General features: G+C 33.8%; 1 protein-coding gene across 1 annotated transcript; it reads left to right on the top strand.

Moving 5' to 3' along the window:
- Positions 1 to 12,898: 12,898 nt before the first annotated feature.
- Positions 12,899 to 15,211, top strand: LOC149926036 (zinc finger BED domain-containing protein 4-like). Its single transcript, XM_090161846.1, has one exon. The coding sequence runs from the start codon at positions 12,899 to 12,901 to the stop codon at positions 15,209 to 15,211; it is 2,313 nt and encodes a 770-aa protein (XP_090017972.1).
- Positions 15,212 to 17,719: the final 2,508 nt, after the last annotated feature.

Here is a 17,719-nt window from a genome sequence, read left to right as displayed (position 1 = left end):
GAAACAAACTACCATTTTTTGAGAGAACAGCACAAGTTAAATGGATAGGATTTATTTATTTGGTTAAATATTTCGTATACTAAAATCTGTTCGCAGTACATTTTGAAGTTATAAAATTTATACATAGACGTCTAAAATGCATACTTGAACTCTGTTTCTTAAAGTGTCGCTACATAATTGCCAAAGTGACGTATCTGTACACAAATCTTAAGAGATACGTTAATTTGGTAGTTAGGTAGCGGTATGTATTTTTTATATTTGGAAATGCAAATCATCTGTTCAATATAGTTTTTTTCTCTCAAATACTAGTAATTTATTGTGACGTTTAATTATAGAGGGCGATTTTCAAAGATGAAGTTGAATTTTTAAGCCAAGGAAAACCAATGGCGGTTATTGTTTTCTCTAACAATTTTCCTATTGAATGTGCTATTGTGGGCTTGAAGAATCAGATATTCTTGAAAAAAGAATACATCGATTTGCCAAACATCTTGATAGTATTAATGTCAATATATTACTCATTAGAACTGAATTTTCCGAAGGAATTTATAAAACCAATGAGCTTCTTGCCAAAATGGGTGTTGGGAGACAATTATTACAAATTTTCTTCAAAAGTCGCCAAATTTGACTACAATTTTTCCAAGAACTTGCCTATAGTGTAGAACTGGCATCTTGGCTTAAATATAGACACTTTTCCAAGTACTGATATTTTGTTTAAATAAGCTTATTATGTTGCTAAGCTACATGTACCTAAATATATTTCCTTTTTTTATTTTCTAGCACTTACGGGCCTAGGTTTTCTTCTGCTCGTTTCCCTTTAAGTGTACTTAAATACCCTGGTGGCACCAGGATATTTGCGCTGCGGGAATTAAACTTAAAGGGTGACAGGCAGAAGAAAACCTAGCTTTAAATATTACATAGGTTGTGTATATTTTTTCAACCAAACTTCCCAGCAAACACAAATCGTCCCTGGGACGTCCCAGCATGGTCCTTAGAGCCCAGCTTGGTCCCGTCCTACGGGACGAATAACGGACGTCCCATTTTAGTCTTCGTAGAACCAATTTCGTGACATCCGATATTCAGCCCAATCGACGTCGCATGGATCTCCACTATTCGTCCGAAATGTTTCGTCCATCAATGCTATCTAGAGGTGCGTTTATCTGCATTTAATTTTAATTTTTTTCACCTGTATTTGTATTTGAGCTGATAATGATTAATGAACCACAAAATATTAATTTTATTAAGAATATTATTATTTAAATTTACGAGTTTATTTAACGTGAATTAATAAAATTACGTGTTAAATCAAAACTACTTAATTAATTTATTCTGTTCTTAATTTTTATATTTTTTTATATTATTATTTTCTTAATTTTTATTTCCATTATTTTCATTTGATGAATTATTTCTACAATCACAGCCAATTACTGCGAAAAAGCTGATCTAAGTTGGCCGAGCTAAAGTCCTTTTAAAATATCTGGTAGCCCAGTTTGTAGTTTCTTTTGTACGACGCCATTACTCGATAGCATGGAGGAAGCAAGTGACTGATACTGCGTTCAGTTACGTGCTTCCTCCATGTCGATAGTTTGGAATCGGTCACCATGAAGTCCATAATGCGTTCTACACAAACGTTAAAGATTATAACATAGTAATCTCTAATATTGCTGATAATATATCAAAATAGTAAGTATTTTATTAAAAAACTGTTTGATTTTTTTAATGATTTTAACTCGATTTTTTTAATGTCTTTTACAGAGGTAGGAAGAAAATATGTTTGATCAAAGTCTATTCATTTTGGACCTGTACATGTTTCAATTTAACTTTTTAAGTTTATTATTCATTACTCTCACTGAACGGTTCGCCTAAAGCTTTATTTCATACTATTATATTTTATATATTGAATTTGGAATTCCAAAAGTAAGATTTGCGTTGAATTCTCCGAATGTTAGGGAAGGTTCGCTGTTTTTAAAGTTCATTTTGGACCTGTACATGTTTCAATTTAACTTTTTAAGTTTATTATTCATTACTCTCACTGAACGGTTCGCCTAAAGCTTTATTTCATACTATTATATTTTATATATTGAATTTGGAATTCCAAAAGTAAGATTTGCGTTGAATTCTCCGAATGTTAGGGAAGGTTCGCTGTTTTTAAAGTTCATTTTGGACCTGTACATGTTTCAATTTAACTTTTTAAGTTTATTATTCATTACTCTCACTGAGTGGTTCGCCTAAAGCTTTATTTAATTTTGTTATATTTTATATATTGGATTTGGAATTCCAAAAGTAAGATTTGCGTGTAACTCTCCGAATGTTAGGGAAGGTTAGCTGTTCATTTTGGACCTGTACATGTTTCAATTAAACTTTTTAAGTTTATTATTCATTACTCTCACTGAGTGGTTCGCCTAAAGCTTTATTTAATTTTGTTATATTTTATATATTGGATTTGGAATTCCAAAAGTAAGATTTGCGTTGAATTCTCCGAATGTTAGGGAAGGTTCGCTGTTTATAAAGTTCATTTTGGACCTGTACATGTTTCAATTTACTCTCACTGAGTGGTTCGCCTAAAGCTTTATTTAATTTTGTTATATTTTATATATTGGATTTGGAATTCCAAAAGTAAGATTTGCGTGTAATTCTCCGAATGTTAGGGAAGGTTCGCTGTTTTTAAAGTTCATTTTGGACCTGTACATGTTTCAATTTAACTTTTTAAGTTAATTATTCATTACTCTCACTGAACGGTTCGCCTAAAGCTTTATTTTATACTGTGATATTTTATATAGTTAAATTGTAATTCCAAAAGTAAGATTTGGATAAACACTAAAATTAAGCTTCGAGAAACAGTAATTTCTAGAGTACATTTTTCATCCGATAGTCTTAATTTTTTTTGAAGGAATAGTATTAAGTGGCTTAGTTTTATTTTGCTTCTGATTTAAAAATTAATTTTATTGTTTTTTTTTACATTTGTATAAGGAAGGTTTTTTAATTGTTTAGTTCGAAATTTATTTTGTTATATAAAAATTAAATAACTATATAAGTTTTGTAATTTATATGTTAACTGCTAATACTTGCAGAGTTCATGTTATTACAATCAAATTGTACACTTGTTGCTGGATTTTTTCCATTATCTTGTATTTTAATATTTTAAATAAAATTTTAATATCAAGTTTGGCTTTTTAAATTATTTGTTCAGAATACGATATCCAATGAACGTCCTAGTTTCATCCCTATTGAGCCATGATTGAACCAAATTAAAGGCCTAAAGACATCTCTAGGTTTTATAGAAAGACATCCAGGGGACGACCGCCGTAATCGCCGTTGGATGTCCGAAAACTCGTCCCCGGGACGTACTACGGCTATAGACAAACCGGACATTTGGACGTCCTTTAACGTCCAACCGACGTCAACCCCGGATTTTGGGATGTCCTACGGACGAAGGCAAGATCCGAGTGTGACGTCTATCGGATGTCCATAAGACGTGTTTGTGTTTGCTGGGCATGTAAGTTTTTATCAATTTCTATATTTTTAGCTTGGTGATCTATTCCAAAATTAAATGGTAACCCTGTATGCGTAACAATTTCAATATGCAAGATACTCGAGAATGGTAAAATAGTCTATATTTAAATTTAAAGTGCGAAAACTATATTTGTATAGTCGAAATGTATTTTAACGTATTAAAGCAGAATTCATCTTTCTGACAAGAGTCTTACCTATCATACATACACCATCTAATCTGGAATCTATGTTTAACAATTGGATGAATTCGTGTTTACGATAGGTTCTTTTTAAACGTAACTTAGTACATTAATTGAGTATTTTGAAATATTTTAATATCGGATTTTTTTTGATGTATTAAGAGTAGAGTTAAGATGCTTTTATAGTATTCTCTATGTATTTGCATATCTGAACTTGCGGTTCAATTTTGGGTACATGGACCACTTACACGCTAATGATATTAAAATGAAATTTAAAAATATTTCCATTTGAACGAGTCCCTCTTTTTATATCCGCAAAGTACTGAACGATTCTATCTTAAGGATTAAAATAGTTCTAACAATCATATCTATTAGTACAATTACAACATTTGAGAAAGACACTTTTCCCATTGTGAAAGTGGAATCCAAAATAAGAATAACTTCAATTTAAAACAAAAACGACATAAGTGATCAATTAATTGTTTCCGAGTATGACAGACGATTTTTGATATTAAAGAGTCATTTTTCAAAAGTAAGATTGTTTTCGGTTATTTTTTTTTAAAGCTAGCTTAGAAATCACAGTATTTTTATATATAATTATTTAGTTGTAATGTTAATTCTTAATTATTGGTAGCCTTCACTAGAAACTATTATAAGAATTATATATGAATTTATAACCAAGCGTGTATTTACCACTAGTGAATGCAATATCAGTCGAAGAATTGAAGAAAGACGGAATCACGTCATTATTAAGAACTGGTGACTACTTCAGTATATATTGTGATGGTTCAGTTTTTCATGTTCCAACTGTCGGAGGGCTAGCATGGTACTGTGACGGATACTCAATCTGTTTGAAGTACCGTAAAGCTGTTTATTTCCAATCTAAAAGAATTCTAAGTACAAGAATTCCACCAGGTGTATTAAAAGCGTTACCACGCATATATTTGTGTTTAAATTGCGATATGTTAGGGACTAAGAGAGCAGCCAATTTGTCATATTGCGAAGTAACTGGTGGATGTTGTGTATTTCCAAAAATTAAAAAATAATAATAGTATGTGTGTTTTCTATTATTTTTCCACCTATATTTGGCGTATTGAAAGCTATTTAACGTATTGAACGTACATAGTATTTATGGTAATAAAGGGTAATTATTGTAGAAAATAAAAGATATTTTAATTAAAACCTTTCGGTGACCTATTCCAAAATTAAATGTATCTACCCTATATCATTTACATATTATTTTTTTATTCTAATTTAACCATCACTTTAAAAACTTTGCACGTCTGAATAGCTGTGTAGAGTACTATTAACAGAGATAAATATTTCAGGGTTCAGTTAATGTGATGATTCGAGTGAAAAATTTGCATATGTTAAAGTTATTGGATTGAAGGAAACTTCAGTGTTTTTCAGGGTGATAATTAAGGGAAGTTACCTTACAATATATTTGAAAATTATCTTTTAAAGTCTGTGTTCAAACATTGAATATGTTAGGAAGTGAAAAAATTTCATTTAGCAAGCTTTTCTTAAATTTCGGTATCCACCCTGTATCATTTAAAAGCTCAAGCATTGTTTTTATCAAGTTAATTTTAAACATATCTTAAAACAAGCTTCCCTAAGTCTGACTAGCTTTGTAGGGTACTATTAACATAGATATATATTATTTGGGTTTAATAATTGTGCTTCTTAGTGAAAATTTTGCATATAGTACAGTATTAGGTTGGCTAATTATTTTTTTCACCTGCTACCATGCTCAACGGGTGAACATAGAATAAAAAATATAATTTTCAACTATATTTAAAGCCAACTTTCCTTACATTTCACTATGAAAACACTGAAGCTTCTTTCAATGCGATAACTTTATTACAGGCAATTTCTTTCCCAGAATAACAATACAAGATAATTTTTAACTATATTTAACGGAAACTTCCCTTAAATTTCACCCTGAAAACACTAAAGTTTCATGCAATCCAATAACTTTGACTTTTGACATTTTTTTCACTCAGAATCATCACATTATATGTGATCCACTCTGTATCGTAAATTTAAAAGCTCAAGCAATTTTTTCCAAATTCATTTTTAACTTATCTTAATACAAGCTTCCCTAAGTCTGATTAGCTCTGTAGGTTAATAATAAAATAGCTAAATATTTTTTGAATTCAATAATTTTGATTGAGTGAAATATTTGTATATATTACAGTATTAGTTTGTCTAATTATTTTTTTTCATCTGCTTCCATACTCAATGGGTGAACATAGAATAACAAAGGTAATTTTCCACTATATTTAAAGCCAACTTCCCTTACATTTCACTATGAAAACACTGAAGCTTCTTTCAATGCGCTAACTTAATTACAGGCAATTTTTTTCCCAGAATTACAATAATTGAATCGAAAAATTATCCAACTCAGCTTATCAGACTTGGGCAAAGTGGTTTTTAAGTGATGGTGTTAAATAATAAAATATACTTCAGCTTTTGAATAAGATTTTTTTCTATCCAACCTATATCATTTATATAAAAGCTGAAGTAATTTATCCATTCAATTCAACAAGCATTAAAAACCAGGTTTAAGTCAGAATAGCTGTGCAAAGTACTAATAACGTAGAAAATGTTTTTGGTTCAATTGACCTGATAAAAAATTTTCATAGGGTAAAGTTACTGGACTGATGGAAGCTTCAGTGTTTTCCGAGCGAAGTCTTCTATTCACCCCACTGAATATGTTAACGAGTGAAAAAATTTCATTTAGCAAGCTGTTACTAAATTTAAGTTTGATATTTTGATATCCAGCGTCGTGTAAAATATATTTAAAAGCTAAAGCAATTTTTTTCCAAATTCATTTGAATCATAAATTAAAACAACCTTCCCTAAGTCTGACTAGTGTAATAATAAAAAAAACTATGCTAAATATTTTTAGTTTCAATAATTGAGATTCTGGATGAAATATTTATATATATATATTACAGTGTTAAGTGGGCTAAGTGTTTTTACCTGCTATTTTCCTTCAAAGTGGTAACTATAATATATACAAATTTATCACTCAGAATCATAATTATTGAACCCAAAAATTAAAGTTTTAAATTATAGCGTTTAACGGGATAATTTAAAAATTGACGCGTTATTGAGTTAAGCCTAGGTGGTTTGTTTATACCAATCAAGTATAAATAAATACATTCTTGACCCAATACATAATACAAATATCTACTTAACTAATTATTACTTTAAAATAATGAAATTTAAAATTCTACTCACTATTTTGTATTTGATGATAATTTGTGAGCCGTGATACGATCATCTTCAATTGCACCACGGCAAAGCCGTTACACGTTGAAACTAGTGAAAACTACCACCTCCACAAGATGGTGGGGCTCAAGCAATCGGTTACACGGTATTACCGAAAATTTACTGTTAATATACCGGTTAATCGACGAACAGGACTATAACTGTTGCGTACAGCCACTATCTAGTAACTCTAACGGTAAAAGTTGGTACTGGAATTTACCTGCTAAAATTTAACAGGAAGCTACAGTAATTTTTCACAGTGTAGCATATGAAAGTATTAATTTTCAAAAAGTGCATTTAAATTGAAGTGAGTCCTATTTTTGGATCCCCCTTGTTCCTACTTCTTTCATCGCAGCATGTATCCCCTTTTATCATGGTTTCTCTCCAAAAATCTTAAATCAGTAGGTCTCGATCCTATTTATCTCCCACCATCCCAAATTGTCAGCTTTATTATGTAATAACAAAGAACCAACTGCCCTCCTCGACAAGGCCATCATTTATAAAATCTCCTGTGATTGTGGCGATTATTACATTGGGCAATGCCGTAGCCCATTTCATCAAAGGCGTAAAGAGCCCCAAAAATATAAACAACCCTTACAATAATTCTCCCGTTAACGAACACCTTCGTGTTTTTGGGCCATAATGCTAGGTGGAACTTAATAGACATACTAGCTCAAACCAAAATTACATAAAACTCATTTTAATGTACGCGAATCCATCGAAATTTAAAAAATAAATCTGCGCAATGTTTAAACCGTGACGATGGTCCCTTTAACTTATACACGTTTTCTCCACTTTTTAAACGTGTTTATGGGCCTCACCCTCTCACACCTACAACAAACCAATGCCTCCTCTCGCAGAATCCACCATTCCGACAATAGTAGCCTCGAGCGCGAACGAAGATATCGAGCCCGTTGCTCATATAACACTTCGACGGGTCGACTCGCCTGCGAGAAAAAAACGCTCGCGGCTAAAGAACAGTAGCCTCCACTATATGTATGCATAAATATTTTTTCGTCCCAAAGTTTTACCAGTGTACTGTCAGACTTGTAAAAATCCCCGAAGAATTAGGAACAGTTCCTCCATAACGTTCGATTTTTTAAATAAAAATATTGTGAATTTTAAAAACGGTTAAAGTCTCTTCACTAAGTATTTTTAAATATTTGAATATCGGAATTGTATTTTGCCGCGTTAAAAGTAGAGTTTAGATGTATATTCGTTTTAAGAAATACTCGTAATATAGGTTCAAGTGCCAAGCATAGTTAAGTACTACAATGATATTAAAATAAAGTTTAACAATATTTCCATTCTACGTTACTTTAACAACGAATATTCTATGACGTCAAAACACTCAAATCCATGTTTCAAATTCAAATTAACCACGCAAAACACTTAAATCTATGTTTTCATTTGATTTTTAAAATAACCGCGACGCGCCCCTGAGTCTTCAGGTTTAGAGCTCGAACCGTTGGCAGGGTGGGGGTCACGGATAAGTGCGAAAACAATTAGCAAAAAATTACGCGTTCGATGTTTGAACCTTTAAATGATGGAGATGCATGTTCCCCAAAAATATCAAAAGGAAGTAGGTTCAAGCCGACGTCAAATATACAACTGTATATTTGACGTCGGCTTGAAAAGGTACTACGGTTCGAAAGCTCGCCAAAATTAAAAATTAAATTTTTGTAAAATTTTAGTAATGTAGTATCCCGTCTCCTTTACTATTATTTTATTATGAGTACTTTAAATATAATTTAGCTTATGTTGAGCCAGTCACGGTGCTTTTAGGCTAATCAAATGGTGTTAAAGTTCACTTTCATTATGTTCCAATCAAAAAAATCTAGAAACCCTTCTATCAAATAGAGAAGTGCTTAAAATCCTACAGTTTCCTAAGCTGACATACAAAATTGGTGAAAATCAGTTAGAGATATTTTAAAAGACCTTTTTTGGCAAATGGGTCATTCCACGCCAAGTCACCCAATGATGTCACCATGGGTCAACCGATTTTTTTAAAAATTTTATACACGTTTTGGCCTCTGTATAAAACTAACATTTCTGAATTTAGAGCAGAAACCATTAATTATATTTAGAAATACGACGGCATAACCACAACCCCACCTTTTTCAGTTAAGGCTTTTTCTGAATACGTACCCCTTGACAAAAACTTAAGAGCTTTTCTTCTAATGATTATTTTTAATTGAACGTCTGGATTTTTAAGTAAAAGAAGGCAAGGAATTCAATGGTGCTATTTATTGTTTGGTCAAATATGGGTTTTTGAATTTTAATTATTTTTCTATTGAAAAAATATTTGTTTCCGCGCTAACGTTTGGTGCGCTGTAGAGCTAGGTCACAAGGTGAAATAACAAAATATTTGGACAACGTTAGCAAGACCACAAGATAAGCTTTGAATTGATACCAAAACATTTTGGTATAATTGATTGTTTCTTTATTTTCTAGACGAAAATGTCATTTGCCGATTTTTACAAAATCGCAACTTTTTTACATATTGAAAAAATTCAATTTTAAGATGATTTATTAACACAAAAATTTAGAACTTCTCCATCTCTTACACATGTTTTAATACTAACGTTTTAATAATTTCTAAATCAGTTTCCTCAAGTTTAATTGTTTTAGCTCTAGTTCTAGAACCAGTGGCTTTGGTGTATGAAACTAAGCATACAATCGAATTAAGGGCAACGTGACATATAGCATCAACCAAGGGCCAATACAGTTTATTGGTTGTACTAACTCTTTTCATGAACTTCACAAGAAAGTCATTATCTTATCTGAATGTTTCGAGAATTATCACAATGTACTAATCGGCATCATACATAGCAGCAACATACTGTCCAATCGAAACGTCTTGAAACGAAACTAAATTGTCGTCTTCTTGCGCAGGTTGTGCCACTTTAGCTCTAGTGCCTAAATCGTTCTGAGATATCCGGTAGATCATAAGTTCATATTTTAATATTGGAACAAAACGGTGGTGGCTTCGGGTACCCACGATTATTGAAGCTTTAGAGAGTCTCTCATTGATGTTTTTCAAGTTTCGTTTTACGTCTTGTTTACTAACGCACAGTGGGGTATTTAGGTCTAAAAGTTGGCCAAAATTATTTCAGTAATTTTTTCTTTATGAAATACTTTAAATATGTATTTAATGAACTACTTAGGTAATCAAACTGTATGGTCTTAAATAAATTTAAGGTTTTTGGTTTAAAAAAAATTATATTCGTTTGCGCAATGGAGTGTGACATAAGATAAGTAGGTATTTAAACCAAATCATCATCGGATGTTTCTTGAAGCGGTAATTCATCAACGTCCTCGGTAGTTGACACTTCAAAAGGAAGAAGTAGTTCTAAACTTTCTTTTAAGAAAGGCTGAGTTTTCTTTCTTGATGTTAAGAGAAAACGATTGATGACATCAACGTTGCATGCTTCCCTTGAAAACTTTCTGGAGTTGGACATTCGGAAGTTCCGGAAGTGCTTATTTCGAGCCTCAGTCGGTTCTTCTGAAAGTTGTCCAATCGGTAAATTGCAGTTTTTTTATCATTGTTGCTCCATGGATTAGAATTTTATGCATTGTTGGTGTCATTGGATGCCATTTATATAATTCTACATAGAGTTTTGCTGTATCCTATAACTTATCGGTGTCAATTTTGTGTCCTGATGACATTGCTTCGAGCAAAACTTTTAATCGATAGATGAGCTGAACATTTATACCTATAATTTCAGCAGCCAGCTCATGGTCTGCAAAAAACCTTCTACTAGTATTACCATCATTGGTATTTCCGAATCCAGCTTTTGGGACGTCCAATATTAGGCCTAATCTTTCCCTAAATTTTTCTTGAATAATCAATTTTCTTCGTTTAACGGAATTTTTGTCCTCTTCACTTCTGAGTTGCCATTTTCTAGGACAAATGCAATAGGCTCTCAAAATTTTTTATTCGAGAATGTAATATTGATAGACCAAATTCTAAAGCTCTTGAATCCACTTCTCGATCGATATTCAAATTATTGAAGTCTTTCGAAGTAGACCCACAAATATAGCACCTCATTGTAGAGGTTGTATTTGTTGCGGCATTGCATACTTTGGCGTCTACCATTGTCAAAACCAAATTATGATTTACGGTTTAAGGTTTATCGTCGTTAATTCTAGTTGGTTCTAAATTGTTTATTTGTGATTTTATGTATTCAATCTCTTGTCGTGTTATATCAGCAGTTTCTTTGACAAACCTGATACGAATGGGTCTGCAATAGCGTGGAGAAGATGGAGTAGGGTTCTGCCAGATAATTTTTTATCTGTGCCACAAACAAGTTGCAAGGGCACCAACGAGCTTTGAAAAATATTGCTATCGGTATCATTTTTGTTTTGAAAACTTTGTTTGAACTGTGTTTGTTGCGAACCATCACATCCCCATTAACTTCTTAATTCCAAAGAATTACAATCACTCTTGCTTAATCTTTCATTGACTTCATCCAAATATTGTAACAGCCGAGAAGCGTTGTGATCTAATAGGTTTTGCAAATGGATTTCAGCGCAAGTCTCCGTAACTACATAAGACTCTTGAGAAGGATATGCGTCTTTTTTTGCGTTTTTAAGTACGGAATAACAAGGAAAACGTTTTTTTATCCCTGGTATACCTTAATATTTCGTATTATTTTATGGATAAACCTGTAAATTAAAAATTTAATATAAGAGTTGGATACACTGGGTGTTGCGCGGCCCCTTGGACCAGCATAAGGCTTCACTACAATTCTCGGGTGTTTGGTGTGTTGGAGCGATATGGTATACTCGCGGGGGCATCCGCGCTGCCTGGCTCAGCGTCGTCTTCTTTGAAAAAATTAGCAGCTTTATCTTGCACTTCCGTTGACAATTTGCTTCCACGTTTCTTATAAATTTCTGGTAGAATTCCGAACTCATTTTTCAGTGCTCACGCTCTCTTAGCTAGGTATTTGGATACACCGAACTCTTTTACGACTTTTGTTATAGGCCAGGAAATGGGGAGTAAAGTAAGTAATTTGTATTGGTCGTTTTTCGAGGAATTTCCCACCTTTTCCTTTATTTAAATTATTTAAGTTTCAAAATCAGTTGAATTAGATGAATCTGGATCGCAAGCCTCTTCACTGATATTTAACACTTTAGAAACTTTGGTGTTGATTCCTTTTACAGTCTCTATGATTTTGCGTTTTCCGTACAAACCTCGCTGATATGACGATAAACCGTGCAACTTTATCGGTGATGTTTGGAACGTAAGCAGAGTCTCATTCAAAACCTCCAGCTCCAATTTTTCGATTTCTTCTGGAATTGAAAGAGGTTGGCTTCCTTCACCTAAACAGGTAGCAACATCACTTTGCGATGAATAAGGGACTGTACTAGCGCTCGAGAGAACTATATTTCGTCCAACAATTTTTGCAGAGTTTCTGACCTGGCTTTACTTCCTTGTCTGTGTGTTGATTGTTAAAGTTCACGTCTTCTAGAGATAAGACCTTTTTGAAAGGGCCATCAATTGGTTTTTTGTGTATTTTAAATGGATCGCAACATTTCAATTGTAGCGATGAATATCTTGATAGTAGCGCTCCAAAATGGTTGTGACATAATAGTGTTCGTACGGGGACCCCGACCATCGCAAACTAAGTCGGGGTTTTCCATTTTTCGGGGTTACGTTTTCGTAATGTAATTTTAAATTTTCGCGCCGACGCACCCCGCTAAAATCCTAAAAATATAAAATAGATAGGTTCCTTCTCTCCCTTTTTCGTGGGCAACAATGGAATGATCCGAATGACCTTCGGCCGATGCTTGACGCTCGACTCCAACGTCAGTCGCTTTTTTAAGTTTTAGTTTCATAATTGCGGTTTTTTCGGGCTCTCTCAGTCTCAGCTAAGGAGTGTGGAGTTTGTAGTTAGAACGTTTGTAAATAAGTTACTTAAACAATTACAATGCCTAAGCAATCTGTGATTTGGGACTATTTTGAGCAACCTTCAAAAGAAAAATCCGAGTGTATGTACTGTAAGAAACAACTTTCAGTAAAGCATGCGTCAACTAAAAATCTCTGGGATCATCTAAAACGGGTACATCCATCTATGCACAATAAAGCAAAGACAGAAAGCATCAAAGCGCAGAAAGATAAAGAACGAGTGGACATGCAGAAGAAGTCTGTATATGATTTATTTAGAGTAACGGGATCGAGATCATTGAGTTCGAATGAAACGGCGGCTTCGGCAACTACTTCTTCAACAAATGCCAAGAGAGAAGGCTCTGAAGTGTCGGTAGTAATCGAAAATGTAATTGAAATGGAGGAATTGAACACAGCAGTTACGAGCCCTTCTCCGACGCCATCTGCTTTCTCAGATAGTGGTTCAAGAAGTTTTAAGACGGGGCCGCTTGATTTGTATTTAGGAAACCCGAGACAAATTCCACGTGTAGATAGATTATTAAGGTCATGGTTGGCTGATGCATGTCTTCCATATTATTTGGTAGAAAATGAAAGGTTCAGAGTTTTTAAAGAAGCGGTGAATAAGCTATCCCAGCGTTACGCAATACCACACGAAGGCAAGTTAAGACTTTCAATTGGGCCACTGATATTTGACGCATTAGGCTGGAAACTGAAAAGCGTCGTTAAAGACGTAAAATGGTATTGTTTTGATACTGATATGTGGACTTCACCTAGCCAAGATTCCTATCTGAGTTTCGTAATTCATTTTATCAATGCTTCTTGGGTTCGTAAGATGGCTGTTTTGCAATGTAAACCCGTTTATAGTCGACATACTGCAGAGACAATTAATAAAGAGTTATTTGAAATCAGACAGCGTTGGGGTTTGAAAGAAGAAGGTTTACACATGGCGCTGAGAGACTCGGGAGCTAACATGGTTCGCGCTATGAGAATTGGGGAAATTGACTATGCAAACTGCTTTTTGCACTTACTTAATTTGATTGTCACGAAGGGAATTTTAGCCCAAAGAACTGTCAAAGATATGATTTCTAGAGCGTCATCAATGGTTCAAGACTTCACCTATAAATTCGACTTTAAAGATGCACTTCGTAAGGCGATCGATAGCCATGGGAAAACATTTTTACATCTCATCAAACATCAACCAACGAGATGGAATAGTACTCATTCTATGTTGGAACGAATAGTACTAATTAAAGACGAAATTATATCAGCCATAGCTGTAATTGAATCCTCGGGTGTTAAAGTAGGAAAAAGCAAATTAACAGCTAACGATTGGAAATTGATTGTTCCTGTGTGTAAGCTACTGGAATTAATACATGAAACTACTTTAATGGCCGAAAATGAACAAAGTTGTATAAGTGAAGTTATTCCACACGCTAAAGCTCTCTACGCAAAAATGACACAACTAAACGCGGTTTTTGTTGGGTCAACCCAAGATAGTTTACTGGACTATATCGATCGATATTTGTATGGAACGGATCCACGAGCTCAGTATGTGAACGTGAAAACAGCTGATGGCTATCGAATTTCAACTATTTTAGATCCTCGTTTCAAGCAGAAAAACTGCTTTCGAAGTGAAGATCACTATAATGAAGCCGTAAAAAGATTAAAGGAGTTAACTGCTATCAAATGTGCAAAGAGACTTAGCACATTTGGGCAAGGAAGTGATGAAAGTCTTAGTTCATTTTTTCAATCTAGAGCTAATTCTACTGAGAGTGAGAAAGAGAATTCAAAAACCCAGTCGTACTGGGAGAAATCAATTGAAGCTATAAAAGACGCTGGCGAGCTTCATCATGATTTTTCTGAAAGCCTTGACACATCAGTTCAGGTAGAAGTGACTGAAAATGACATAGCTATTAAGTCTACTCGTCAAGTAGAAAGCTATTTCTTGGAGCGAGGCATCGATGTACACGAAGAACCTTTAAAATATTGGAAAATCAAACAAAACATTTATCCAGACTTATCATCACTTGCCCGGCAATCACTTGCCCGGCAGTATCTTTGCGCTCCTCTCAGTAGCGTGGCATCCGAACGCGAGTTTAAAGTGGGTAAAAGAATAATTACCGACACAAGAAATCGACTCTTACTAGAAAACGCCGAAAAATTGTTGTGGCTATATTACAATCAGAGAGCATTGAACTTTGAAATTGAAAACATCGTTAAAGAATTCGAAGAAGAAAAAGCTTGTGGAAATACTTCTATTGATAGTCCATGGGATTGGGTAGAGATGAAAGACACTGAAGAGCCAATCACTGAGGCTAGTGCCGCCAGTTACTCTGAGGCTGAGGATACTGAGTAAACACGTTTTGGTTATTTCAATTTGTTTATGGCTAAACGACTAGAGTAATGCTTACTTATTTTAAAATATAAAATCATTAAAATGATGTTAAATACAGTTTAAATCATATTATGTCACTCGACTCTATTATCCTGTCATCCATCATTTCATCATCCATGTGAAAAAGTTTTGCATAATAAATTTAAAAAAAAACGTTATAGACCTCTATTTTAACATCTACCTATCTTATCTATTTACTATTAAATTAGTCCCTAGGCTCAGAGGATGGGTTACAGAAGATACCCCAATTTTACTGGTTTAAATTAGATAGTGTATTTTTTATAATTTTTCTATTCATAATAAATATCCTGAATTTTCCATCCCCGACCCCGACCCCTACTTTATTGGGACCCCGTACGAACACTATGACACAATGATGTTAGTCTTTCTTGGTCAATGCTTGCCCTCAATGAAATAAGGTGCAGGTCGTCTTCACCAATTTCACTCAAATATATAAATCCCGTTCTTTTGGTATGAACTTTCATATGACAAGGACTGTTATTTATTTAACCAACAGAACAATTTGGAAGTAGACTTAAATCCATGTTGGACTGATTAAAACTATAAAATTGTACTAAAAAGTAAATAACTTTACTCTCTATGGGCAGACTAGGCGTCCGAAACAAGACTTTGCCACTTCGAACGACCTTAGAAGTGCTGCAGAAATAATTCGGAAAAATTGTTTACTACGGGTTCTTTCGCGACTGGCTGCAACACAACCTTGAACCTTGAACGAGAGAGGAGATACGTGGTCGCTGTAAGCTCGCAGCCTAGAAAATGGGGAAGTAAAATGTAGAATTTGGAATGACTTTCGCCGTCTCACGTGTTAAAAATGAAAACGGCGTTTTAGCGTTGAGTGCCGCGTCCAAGGGGTATTCGCTTAAGCTTGAACGCAGATTTCGGAGCGCTTATACCCTTCCTTGAAAAGAAGCGCCTCGCTACCACCTCCCTCTAGTTTAAAGGTTTTACCACCAGCAATTTCTGTATTGTCATCAAAGTTTATAAAACTAATTAAAACAGTGTGGTAACTAAGTACCGATTTCGTAAAAATGGGCAAATTACATTTTCGTCTCGAAAATATAGAAAAAATCAAATATACCAATATGTTTTGATATCAATTCAAAGATTATCTCGAGCTCCAAACGTAAGGACCGTAAAGTTAAAAAATTTGGAATTAAAAAGTGCTATGATAAAATAATTTCTGATCTGAAAATTCTAGAAATTGAAGGAATTACTTTAAAAAATGGAGAAACATTTAAAGTACACGTTCTAAGCCTTCTGAGTGATAACCTAGGACACTCCGAGATTGGAGGTCTGCATAATCGTTTTCACGTGGTCATTTTTGCCTCGCAACTGCTGACCAAATAGAATAATTCAAAACATTTCCTATAAGAACGAAGCAATCTTATGATGAGGATATTGATATGCTTACGAAGAACAGTGACTTGACTATCAGAAATAGCTTGAAATTTAATTCCCCTTTCAATAATTTGGAAACATTTCATGTCCGTGATCCAAGACTAGCCCCTTGCTTGGCACATGATTTGTTTGAAGGCGTAGTAGCATATGACCTTCATTTATTTTTATCTTATTGGGTGAAAGAAAAGTGGTTTTCTGGGAATTATTTAAACTGGCTAATTGATTCGTTTCCTTATCAAGGGAAGGATACTGGGAATAGGCCGTGTCATACTTAAGCTACTGTTAGAAGCTTAGTGGGTATGCATTACAAAAATGGTGTTTCTTGAGTCTCTTGTCTCCAATTATAAAAGAAAGAGTTAAAAACTTTCAAGATGCTGTATGGTTCCTCTATTTACAATTAAAACAAATTGTTGAAATTGTAACTGCCCCCATAATTTCGAAAAATGGTGTTGCAATACTAATGAACATGAGGATTATAAATTAGACTTGCTCCATTCATTCCTCGACTATAAACTCAAGCCAAAACACCATATTTTACTTGAGCATTATCCATAATTAATTTTGCACTTTGGGCCCCTTATTCGCCTATGGACATTGCGTTTCGAAAGTAAACACGAGGTTTACAAGAAATATTGTAGAAATACCAAAAATTTCATAAGACACTAAGTGAAAAACACTAATTTCAACAGGCCTATCTCACTTCCGGTTCTTTATTTCCTCCTGAAATACAATTTTCAAATTCAAAATTTTTAGATTTGGAAATTTTTGACGATGATGTTAAAAATGATAATCCCTGGACTTAAAATAAACTCTGCTCAAACCATACTAGCAGAGAAAATTGAGTATAAAGGAGCTACTTATAAAAAAGGATTATTTGTGTGTTCATGTTTCTGAAGATAAAATTATATTTGGTCGAATTGAAACCATGCTTTAGCAAAGCAAACTAATTGGTTCTGTTTAATTTATCTCTACTCGTCAGAGTATAATAGAGATATGCATGCTTATGAATTGTTGAACATAATTAAACCAAAAATAACTCCTTTAGCAGTT

The sequence above is a fragment of the Leiobunum rupestre genome, chromosome 10 (genome assembly GCF_980474605.1).
Source record: "Leiobunum rupestre chromosome 10, qqLeiRupe1.1.hap1, whole genome shotgun sequence".
Classification (NCBI taxonomy): domain Eukaryota; kingdom Metazoa; phylum Arthropoda; class Arachnida; order Opiliones; family Sclerosomatidae; genus Leiobunum; species Leiobunum rupestre.
Note: the sequence above shows the minus strand (reverse complement) of the source record. Positions and strands in the feature narration are given on the sequence as shown.

Excerpts from the sequence above, each read along its gene's own strand:
- LOC149926036 (XM_090161846.1), top strand. The coding sequence starts at position 12,899 with ATGCCTAAGCAATCTGTGATTTGGGACTATTTTGAGCAACCTTCAAAA.